This window comes from Galeopterus variegatus, unplaced genomic scaffold (assembly GCF_000696425.1).
Source record: "Galeopterus variegatus unplaced genomic scaffold, G_variegatus-3.0.2 Scaffold78, whole genome shotgun sequence".
Classification (NCBI taxonomy): domain Eukaryota; kingdom Metazoa; phylum Chordata; class Mammalia; order Dermoptera; family Cynocephalidae; genus Galeopterus; species Galeopterus variegatus.
The window spans coordinates 635,606-647,871 of NW_007726189.1; the positions used below are offsets into that span (position 1 = coordinate 635,606).

At 34.0% G+C, this 12,266-nt stretch overlaps 1 protein-coding gene across 2 annotated transcripts in view; it reads left to right on the top strand.

Moving 5' to 3' along the window:
- The window catches only part of UBE2W (ubiquitin-conjugating enzyme E2W (putative)), a 64,342-nt gene extending 53,829 nt beyond the window's left edge, over window positions 1-10,513 (top strand). For both annotated transcript variants that reach the window (XM_008578914.1, XM_008578908.1), the window contains exon 6: window positions 4,880-10,513. In XM_008578914.1, coding sequence (XP_008577136.1) covers window positions 4,880-4,893 — 14 coding nt within the window. In that variant the 3' untranslated portion in view covers window positions 4,894-10,513. The remainder of the gene's footprint in view (window positions 1-4,879) is intronic.
- The last annotated feature ends 1,753 nt before the right edge of the window (window positions 10,514-12,266 follow it).

The window sequence follows — 12,266 nt, forward strand, 5'->3', positions numbered from 1 at the left end:
CAACAAGCAAACGGAAAGGACATTCTTGGGGGGGAGGGGAGAGAGGGAGGAGGGAGGGAGGTGTCGGTGACGGGCCATAATAATCATATACAGTGTATATTGACAAAATAAAAAATAAATAAATAAATAAATAAATAAATAAATAAAAAGATTAGACGGACAGACCAATTTACTTATATGACCTACAAAGCTAAGCAGAAAGATCAGAGACTGAACAAAGGCTTACTTGGAATAGATAAACTTACTGAAACTCTCAGCATTTCAGTTTCTAGAAAGCAGTGGAATCGAATGCTTCAGATATCAAGCTCCGCAGTTCTCTCGTGGGTCAAGGTGGGTCAGCTTGTCAGGTGTAAGCAATTAGGCAAGAGATGTTTTGGTTTAGATTAGTGATAATATGTACTTAAAAAGGGACTTCCTGGGATAGAGACACTGGATAGAGACACTATTAATGAAAAACCAGAAATCTGAAATTCACTTCATCTCCTGGTTTTATAAGGGAAGGACTCAGCTGACATACAAAAGCTGAGCAGGCTTTTTCCAGTGTTAGGTTCGTGAAAGAAACCTATTTTAACTTAAATTTGTGATCTTCCACATTATTAGTATTCCTTGAGAATTAGACCAATTACTCCTACCCTACTTTTACTGTCTGTATACATCACCCTTATGTTGATTTCTTTTGAGGTTCTTTTTCAGCACAAAATGATGAAAGTGTGAAAAGTCTTTGGATATAAAAAGTTGTATTGATATGTGAAGACACATTACTTATTGTTACCTACTTGAAGTTGACTATCAGTTTGTTTTCCAGTTTCTATTTTATAGTTTCTATTCACTAAGGAATTAAGGTCATATCTGCTTTAGAATGCAGATATACTGTGTTGCCAGTTAAGGCACAGATCCATATGCTTTGAAAAATCAACTGATCAGAGAATAGGATTAAAAAAACAGATATGTGAAATAGACAGGTTATCTCCACATACAGATGGGCTAAGGAATTTATCTGTGGTTCTGGGCTAGAATCTTCCTTAGAAAACATATCTGCATCCAGTTTAATGGATAAATGAATAAATGATTGAGAAACCTTAAAGTTCTCTACCATAAAACAGACATAATAGTTCTTGAAAAAGATGCAAAGTATCTTTTTATTAGATCATAAAAATTTTTCAATGAGGTAGCCAACTAGAATCCATTATTAATGTGATCCATTTGTTTGCTGGGGTCAATATTAAACATATACAACTTAGTTTCATAAATGCTTTTCACGGAGGGGTGTGCAGATCTGTGGTTCTTGTAGCATTCTCCTTAAATTACTAGAATATTGAACAATGCTCAATTATAAGCTATAGCTGAAGGCTTCAGAAACCTAGACTTATAGGAAATAAAGTGGCATATTATTTAGAGGGCATATCCAACAAACTGAATCTATAATTTGGGGAGAAGGAGAGGAATGTCTTTTTTCAAAAAATGAGACTACATTCTGGTTCTGTTCAGCTGAAACATTCCTGTAGTAAAGATTATAAGAGGACAGGAACATAAAATTTTCTCAGCATATCAAACTCCTTTTCTTCCTGCCTTATAGCTGGTATTCATAGATTTACCTACATTAGTTGTGAACCTTTATGTTTAGTAAGTTGTGAAAACCACTTACTGAATTCCTTAGTTCAAACTTTTGCTCAGTTTAGCAATTGGTGCCCTCTTTTGCCTAATGGATAGCAATTCTATTTTCTGTTTACTCTGAAATCTTTCTTGAATTGGTTCATCAAAGGAAAACTTTAATTCCCTAAACTGTTGAGAGACAAAACCTAACTGTAAATATTTTGTCTTTTTTGGAGATAACATCCCAATGACCTATGTTACTATGTTCCTTTTCTTCTGTCCCTGAGAATATCCAGGGAGATGGGTTTCCAGTATAATATGGTTTTTATACTTTGAGGAAAACTAAATCACCTTCTTCTAATATAGTTCTCGCTTATTCACATTTCCTCGAAGCCCAGTGAAGTTAGCCATGGTAGGTATCTCCTCTTTGAAACTGGTGACTTGTGTATTATATTTTGTCGGGTCCGCAGCTGGCGGCCGACCCGTACAGCACTAGCCTCGTTCCTTCTGGTGAGCGAGCGAACAGGCCCGGATTACTCTTTCCCTCCAGTCCCCTTTGGAAGGAGATGGGGGAAGAGAGCCCTGAAGAGAGGTGAGCACACCGCCGGCCCCCCAGCCCAGTTAAAGGACACTCAGACGCGGCGGGGGTTCTGTCAAGGCAGTTCCATTTATTATCACACAAGCACTTGTTTTTATAGGCAGATAGGGAGGGGAGGTTTTAACATTCAGCTTAAAGGTCAAGGGCATGCATTCTGTCTCAATGCCTTTCACGAGCACAGAAGCACGTATTTGGCCAATAAGGGCTTAGGCAAGGTTCCCGCAGACACCCCCACCCTCCTTCCTCCCGGCGCTGTCTTAGGCTGCCACGTTAATACGCCCTTGTGGGCCCATAATGGTGCTGCTTGTAATGTCAATTAAGGTGGCGTTGGTTTTTTTAAGGCCCGACAATATTTGAGAGTATAATTTTTGTAGGGGCTTCTGCAGTTTCAGAAAAAGTTTAAATGGTTAATATGGGATTTTGTTTTTAAAGCCATTATTTTGCCACAAGTATTTTAGCCAAGAGGTTAAATATATTATGTTCTTTTGCCACCTTTTTATAGAACTGTTTAGAGTTTGCTTATAGAGTCTTGATTATGTATAGCCATCATGAATTTGTAATCTTTCAAGTTCCTTTGGATCCACCTGTCAGAGATTATTGAACTCCCATCTTCAGAACTTAAGTTTGTTTCTTCAAAACTAGGGAATTCAAGGCAGGCAGTATCGTTATCAGTCCTAAATTTCTTTTCACATCTACCCAAGATGGGAATTGGGATATGGAGAACAGCTCCACAAGGATTTCGTAATCATTTTGGTAGCACATCCTACAGAAGAAGCCCACTGTACTGAAAACCTTCCAGAATGAACAGTCTAATAAACGAAGATACATTTATGCTACCACCTTTCAAAGATGGTATGCCTTTGGAGATACAGTCTTATTGGTGGTTAACTAGATAACATTATGTTTAAATTGAATTTTATCTGTCACTTTTCTTACATTGTCTTCTGGTATCATCCAAAAGTTTATCCCTAGTAGTTTGACATATTAGGTAGAATTCAGTGCCATCATTTAGCTTAGAGATTTAAGTATAATTAGTTTTTGTATTAATTTCAGAGACCCTAGTGTTATAAAATACTCTACTGGTGATGTTTTAAGGAACTTCTTCATATTCCTAAGTTTTTCTATATTCATAACAAATATATCTTCTCTATTCAAGTTCCACAGTAATTTAAGAAACAGATACTTTTATATCAAACTTAGAGAATATAAACTTTCCACTTATTTTTTTCCTTAAAGATCTTCTTATTTATTTATTTAAAAGATTCTAATGAATGATATATGATTTAATTTTGAAATCTAGTATTTAGATTTCCCTTAAATTATAGAATCATGGTATACTCCATGTCTTTGCCCAGCATAGAAGTCAGATTTTACTGGTTTTTAGTTGTTTTTTTTTTTTCCTTTTTGTCTTTTTTCGTGTCCGGCAACGGGTCGCAACCCTCAGTGTCGCGCCCGTACCAGACCGGGACCGGCAACGGGATCGCAACCCTCAGTGTCGCACACGCACCTCGCTCAGTCAGTGAGCGGGAACCAGTCTGTATGTGGGATCCGAACTCTTGGCGGGAGTGCCGCCGCACTCCCAAGCGGCGCACTGTAGCAGTGAGCCACCGGGCTGGCCCTGGTTTTTAGTTTTGATCGAGTCTTTTTTTGGGGGGGGGGGGTGGCTGGCTGGTATAGGGATCCAAACCCTTGACCTTAGTGTTTATAAGACCGTGCTCTAACCCACTGAGCTAACTGGCCAGCCTCTTCATTAAGTCTTTATGAATGGGAATTTTATTAGCAACATGTCAATCCTAACATGGGATAGTTTGTAAAAATATTTTGGCCAGAATTTTCTCCTTGAGTGCTTTTACAACTCTTGGGTAGTTGCCACCAGTCTTGTTTCTTTCTGAAGCTTCTTTCTGAATAACAACCAGTCCTCAAAATATAACCTTCAGATAGGTTTTGTGAAAGTAATTTTGTAAAATGAGTCATGAACCCCAAAAGTTGCCTGTGTTACATTAATATAATGTTCTGGGGCTACCAGCAGGTATTACTAAGTAATTGTGTGGGATTTTTTTTTTAATGACCCCCCTTGCGTGTTTTGCTGAAAACTTGTTTTCTAAAGGAAAATTAATAACATTAACTACATATTGTTTGATTTGGAGATTGCATTATTGGTGAAGAAGAGTTGCATCCTTCATGGTCTAAAGACATAACCTGTATTCTGTGTTAAATAGTATAGTGATGTTGATCAAGAATTTACTTTCTGTCTCATTAAAATTTAAAATTGTTGCCCATAAAAGAACTCTCTTAAGATTAGTAGTACATCCTAAATAGGTGCTGACATAACATATCAACCTGTTATTTTAAACAGAACTAATATGCTAATAATGTATCACTTTTAAGGTTTGTTTATATGAACTACCATTTCCCTAAAAGAATAAAACTTGATCTGTTTGTCACTATATGAGGGTACTTCATGGAAAGATTCATAGTCTTTTGATTCTATTTTTCACGAGCTTTTTGAAGTAGTCTTGTGTAATTGAACACAAATTGCTCTTTTTATTTTGCAGAGATTAGAGGAGGTAAGTCAAGTAAACTGTGTTCTTCTTGCTACTTGAAATTATTTCCACATTAGACTAACTTGTAGATCTTACTTACACATGCTTGACTTTTTTAATTATCTTTTTTCTCCTTTTCTTAAAGATGATACTTGTTGATGCCACTGTTATCGTCCTCCTAACAGAAGATAGTCCTACTGAGAAAATGAGCACTTTGATCATTCAGTCTTTGAACTTTAACCTTTGACTGGAAGTGACCTATAGGCAATGAAGACTACTTCCTTTTACCGCATTTTTACTCGTGTGCATTCTGGGCGCATGTTGATCGCTGGTTCAGTCCAAGCAACTGACATGCTTTTATTAGTCATACAGTATTAATGCAGGTGTCGGGAAATGTCAAATATAATTCCATTTTTTATTTTTATTTTTTTAAGCTTTTGGAAAATATTCCAGGTCCTCACGTATTGTGCAATAACAATGACTTCCTTGGCGGTTTTGGGACGTTCATTGCCGGCAATGGACGTTGTAACAAGAAAAATTTTCATTAACTCCTGCCACTCAATGATTAATGCATGATAGGGCCTATGAAATGAACTTATCAGTTATAGTGGGATTATAAATAAAGCGAGGGATCCAACATTACTTTGAAACTCACCCCAACTGTTAATATTTGGATTCTATGCACTGTGATCCTAAGGTTAATAGCATGAATTAACATGCATCTTTAAAGGACTGTAATGAAAGATCATTGCGTATTTATTTAATTGTTTATATCTGCTGTCAAATTGTTTTGACATGGAAGGTTTTCAAGTAACATTGGCAGAGAGGTACAATATGTTTATCCCTATGGTGAAAATAAATTCATTTGTTGTATATAGTTTCTCAATCTGAAGTAAAAGTATGAGTAATATAGAGTATGAATGGTTTAATCAAGGCTTTATTTTGGGAGTAAGAAAAATGGCAGTGATGATTAAATTGCTGCAGTCCATAACTTGGGTTTGTTATTTGTACATTAAAGATTTTTTCCAAGTAGATTACACTCTGTTACTTCCTACTAGCCATCAGCATGAGCCCTACTGCCTACACACTTTCATTTATTTATGTTTGGAAAATCCATAAACATTTTTGTTTGCAATCTTGTTTCTGTTATGTTTAAGTCAAGTTTGAATGTTACTTTAATTGAAAAACTTCTCTCGTCTTTTCTTGTAAATTTTCTTTACTTGTAAGTATCATCTTGTTCTTCAATCCTGTACCATAAAATAAGAAATACATTTTTGACAGAGGCTTAATGTTTTAACAAAAGAGTGTGGACATTTTTATTTTAAAATTTAGGCAGAAGTACACTATAAAATGGTATGTTTGCTTATTTGTCTCATACAACCACAGTTTTTCCTGGAGGGGTTGTTTTGTTTTGCTTTCTTGTTGAAAAGACTTTGCTTAACAGCTAGATGAAATTTTTCTATAGGAAAAAAAATTGTTGAAAGGTCCAATTCTCAGTACCACGTAAGTTAATGATACTACAAGTAGGTTCTCTTTTTAAAAAGTGATTAATGTATTTTATAAATTACCTTTTCACATATGCAAAATCTGTTTCTACTACAGTGTTATTTTTACTAATGCCTTATTGTTGCACTCTTTTTGAAATATCCTTCAGTGAATATATGAATCAATTTAGGCTTTAAAAGCCAGTTGGCTGAAAGGTTTGAAATATGTACCCCAATAAAACCATCCAATCAATAATTGGTAAAGAATATTTAAAAAATCGTTTTTAATCTCTGTATAGATGACATTTTGTAGCTTTGTACGTGTTGTTATTAAGGGCATATAATTTTACACTCTAAAAGTATAATCGCTGAACTCAGGGGTGGGTAGACGTCAAAAATATGTCTGCTATAGAAATAACTTGAAAAAAATTAAAACCATGGCCAGCCACAAAATTTTGAACATTATTTATACTGCTAGTTAGCAACTACCACTTTCTAAAAATTATGAACATTTTTGTTCTGTCTTAACTAGGTATACTAAGTTCTCACAGTGATCTCTATCAGTTTTATTAGTTGACATGTTTAACCAAAACAGAAAATCTTTGAGTTACTCTTAGTTTTTAACTGCTTTTAGTATGAAAATTGCAGCTGTAAATTATGTATTTTCATATTTTACATAACTGCTCTAAACTAGTGATTGACGTTATCTTTTGTTTGTGGGGCCGGGGAAGAAATAATCTCTCTCCATATTGCAGGTTCTCTTACTAAAATCCTTTTATGAAGAAATGACCTGTGACATTTATTCACCAAAGGAATTAATATACCAGGTCAAAGATTAACAACACTATACTATAGATTAATAGGTCATAGATAGCCTCAATTGAGTTTTTAATAATAGGATCTTAGCATACCTCTCTCTACACATAGATATCATAAAATAAAATGAAGTGAGGAAAATAGAGGAAAACCAAATAATTTTGGTACAATTTATCACTTAGAAGAAAAGATGAAATATCCTGAAATATAGGAGCACCAATCAAAGTTTGTGATTATATTAACATTACTCCCTTGAATTTAGGAATCATTGAAGACTCCTTTGCACTTAGATTTAATTATTAAATTAATTTTATATGTAAGTTACGTTATTAAAAGGTTTTTTTTGAGATTGCTCTACAGAGGGCAATTAATGGCTTTGTAATAATAAAAAGAATATTTCTCTGTTGTTGAAAGACAACCAGAATACCAAGAAAATGTACATAGGAACATGCTACTTTCCTCTTCCCTGCATTCCCTCCATGGAGCACTATTTGCTGCATAGGCGTACAGAATTATACATTCATACTTAGAAGATATGTACTCTCTTCTTTTTTATTTATTTATTTATTTATTTTAGGCCATTCTTCTGGTTTGCCAAATTCTGTTAAGACATTCAGTTCCTTATTTATGCATGCTTAGATCATGAACCTGATACCCTTTCAAAAATTTTTTTTGTAGAGATTAATGCCATAGGTTTTAAAGAGAAAGGTTGTTTTCAGTTTTTAAGAGAAATTTTATAAATACATTTTTATGGCTGTTCTCTTAAGGAATTAATATTTACTTATAAAGGACTTACTTGTAATGTGTAATTCCTTCTTTTAGCCAGCAGGGAAATAAAGCAATTTTAATCCTCAGAAGAAAGTGCTGAAAACAGCTTTTATATAGTCAACAGTTCAACTGGAGAAAGTTCTTAATCCTTATTGTTTTGAGTAGGTATCTAAATATTTGGTATAAAGTAACTAGAATAGTTTATTACTTATTCCCTTCTAAAATTTTAAATATATGCAAATATATATCATTAGATTTCTGTGGTGGGTAATAGTTTCTTCAGATTCTAAAACAGGTATCCAGTGACTGCTTAATTGTTCCCAGATTGCATCAAAGATGAATTGACAAATAATGGAAATGAGTAAAGATGAAAATGATATGTAACTACATATTACTTGTTTCTGGTAATCAAATCTAATTTTTTAAAAATCTTTTTGAGAATTAAAATATTTAAAACTTGTTAAAACTTCTTCCTAAAAATAGAAGAGGAGGTACTTTGTGTTCAGAATTTTTTTAAATAAAGAATTCAGTGTCACTAGTACTAAGCCTTTATGGTTACTGCTGCTTATATTTCTCAATCTCACTTTTATTAACTTTTGTACATATTTAAGCTGAATGCTTAAAATTCATAATTATGTATAATTGTGTATGTCAATTGGTTTTCAAAGGTAACTGAGGCTTAAGCATATTTTTCTTAGGATTCATTATCAAAATCAGCTACTGCACTGTTCTGTGTTACACTAATGCCTTTAATGCCTTTGCATGATTGAGATCTGTCAAGAAGGGGTCTTTTAATCTGTACCATTTGGTCCCAGTTCTCTTTGCCGTTCTTTTTTTCTTTTTTGGATCTCTTTTACTTTTCTTCCTTCCTTCCTTTCTCTCCTACAGATGTCCAATGTATCAGTCTTCAGCAGTTTCCTATTCTGACTTCTAAATTATCCTCATTCCCTCCTCCCCCCCTCCCCTCCTTCCTTTCTTCCTTCCAGTTAGTTGAATCCAGAGAAGGAAGATTATTAAAATTTCCTCAGAAAATTTTTTAAAATTTAAAAAGACTCTCCTACAAATTAAAATACATGGAATTTCTCATACATAATTTCAGTTTATCAGTAGGCGGTTAAATTTGTTGAATAATTGACTATTTGATAAATGTGTTGTTAGCTCATTACTTCGATACTAATAACAAGTGAATTTTGTTTGTTTACTTTTTGTGCAGGGACTATCTCAAAGCCTAATTATTGCCCAAATGAGTCAAATTATTTGTGCTTTGATTTGAATTTCTAAGCTATTTTTAGATGTGGAATTTTTTTTTTTTTAAATAATTTTTGGGAGACTTGCTTTCTTAAATGGTACATTAATTTAAAAACAGGCTTATATACATTACTATCATTAGAAGCACATCTAAACATGTACTTCAAGCTTAGCTCTGTATCCTGAAAATTGAAGTTATGGTTCTGACTATGATTCTGGTAAGTGAGTTGTTAATTGTAATTTTAATTCTTAGATGTCAGTATATGAGACTTGTATTGGGTGATGAGTCTCCAGATGATTACATGACTTAACCTTTTTTTATGAGATAATTTTTGTTGCTAAAATATATTTGGAGCTAGTATGTGGAAAGAATGCCTGAATAGAAGTTAGTCTGAACATACCTCAAGAACTGCAGTTTTATGTTTTTTTGTTTTGCTTTGTTTTAGTGGCTGGCCAGTACAGGGATCCGAACCCTTGACCTGGGTGTTATCAGCACCATGCTCTAACCAAGTTGAGCTAACTGGCCAGTCTCTGTTTTACATGTTGAGTGAAGAGTTGACTGGGAAAAATAGATCGAGTTCTTGTTCTATTTCTTGGCACATATGCTGCCTGGGTTTTAATAAAAGGTTGATCATATGATAATTCTATGCTGTTTTATCAAAGGTAAAAAGCATGATTTCAAAACTTACTGGGCTTTGACTTAAGTGAGACATTGCCCGTCAGATTTCCTGGTATATGGAGAGATTGAATAATCCTGCCTCTCTTTTAAAGCTTGGAATAGGACTAGTAAGGAACTTGTTAGGTTTTTCAGATACCATGAAAATGTAAGTCTCTATAGTTAACCACAGATTGTTTATATAAATGCAAATTGACTGTCGGCCTCAAAGTGAAATAATTATTTGAGTGGATTATTGGATTCTTGGATACCTAGTAGCCAAGAATCAAGTGCATGTTCAGGTCAAAATAAATTTGTTCATTTTAGTTGGTACCATTTTTCTCTCAATATTCAGAAATATAGATTGTGCATTTTATTAATAGGAATGGAAGCTCATGCTTGAGGATTTGAATAGGGTGGATGTATATATTTTATAAGTTCAAGTTGCAAAATATGTAAAGCTACTTTTTCAATAGAACATAAATGTTAAGACAGACAAATCTGTGTTATATATTTTTAAATACATGTATCAAATGTTTGTTAGTTGAATATAGATTACTTCATGTGCTTTATGGAATTCAGTAACTTAATAATAAAGAGCTGTCATTTGTTTTTTTCCTGCAGACTTGAATACTAAATTGGATAGATACTAGACCTCTTTGTACTTTATAATAATGTAAAACTATTTGTATAGTAGTTTCTCTTTACAAAAGACTGTGATCTTTAAAGGATTGTGGAAACAGTAACATGTTCATTTACAAAATGAATACAGCAAAATAAAGAGTCACTAAAGCCACTTTTTATTTAACAGATCATCCTAACTTAATAATATAGTAGTTTATTTTACTGGTTATTTATGCTTTAATTAAATGAGTCCTGATTAAAAGATGGGCATTTTCAGAGAAGATGGAAATTGAGACCCAGTATTTGCTTAGAATTATCATGAGTCCAGTGTTGCTCAGCTTAATATTATATGATTAATAAGGACATACTGTAAGGAACTTCTGGATGCTTTTCTGAGCATACAAACAAATCAGCTAATTTCCTTAAATGAGTGCCTCTTGGAGCTACAAGAAGAGAGAAAGAAATAAACAGAAGGGAATATCTCTGCATCTGTTTTCCCTGGCAGGAAAAAATGAAATATGCTCTGCCAACAGCCTGTTTCCTTTTCCACAAGGAATCTCCTTGCTCCAGGAGCGCCTTAGTTTTCATTGGGACCTTTTATACCACCATAAAATTTTTATACTACTATAAAAACTATTATATCTCAACAAGCTATTTCTGCAGCCCTAAACAACTAGATTAGTAGTTGGTTAGATAAATGCAAGATTCATTTTCCTTTATTATAATACTTAAAATAATTTCTACCTCTCATAATAGATATGATTTGCCTCCACTAATTTAAGCTATTGTGGATGAATGATTCTGTTTATTCCTTAGTACTTTTCTATCATGACACATGACAAAATTAAACGTGAGCTGAATATCCCATTGGGAGCCCATCTCAATTTTTTTTTAATTAGGATTTTTTTAAATGTTTCCTTGATTAATACAAAATACGTAAGTGGGAATATCTTTGTGCCCTTTGCAGTTCAGTGGAGTATGGAAATACTTTAATAAGAGAAGTTGAAATAAACTAAGGTAGAAAATAACATAGCATGTCTGTACCTGGCCTTCACTGATGTAAGGAGAGTGAATGTGTACTATCAGGCAAGAATGGCTGACCAGGATAGCTATATCCTACAGACACCCAATTCAGCATTAAACATTTTTTTTAATCTGTCTACACTCTTATCCCAATGAAAGCATATTATCTTTCCTGCCATAATTTAACGGCATTCCTACCCAGTATAGTTGAGTTATCCAAACAAAGAATCTGGTGCTTTTTATTAGTCCTCTCCTGCTTACATTTTTCAAGTCCTGTTAAGTCTGTCTTTAAGACCTCTCACAAATTTCTCCCTTCTCTGCAGTACCCTTGCCATTATGGCTTTACACTACCTCGTTCTGGTGTTTCCAGGCTGCTCTTCAGCCATCCGCAAACTGTTTTGTAAATAGTCACAATACAAAACTCTACTTTGCTGATGTTCTTCCCTGTTCCTAGAATGTTCATCTTATTCTACCTGAAAGATCTGTTCAAATGTAGTTTAAAAGGTCCTCTTTGTCTCTTCTTCCATCCACACCCCTACCAGTCATCTATCCTGAATTCTTTATTTTATTTTTGGCAGCTGGCAGGTAAGGGGATCCAAAAATCCTGAATTCTTTAACAAGAGGGACAGCATCACAATTGTGTTTGTGTCCCCAGCACATAGCACAAAGTACCTAGCAAATAGGCTTTTGATAAATGTGTGTTGAATTAACTTGATTGTACTTGTATTTTTATCCTAGCTTTTTCAAAGAAACGTTATTTAGGTGCTAGCTATTTTGAAACATATCTGAACTACCATCTGAGTGAAATGTTATAGCAGAACGTCCTACCCTTCCTGTCCTAGAGAGTTTAGAAAAATTACTTTTAAATAAATCTTTTAATCATTCTTCCATTAGTTTTTGCCTTTTTTGGTAGG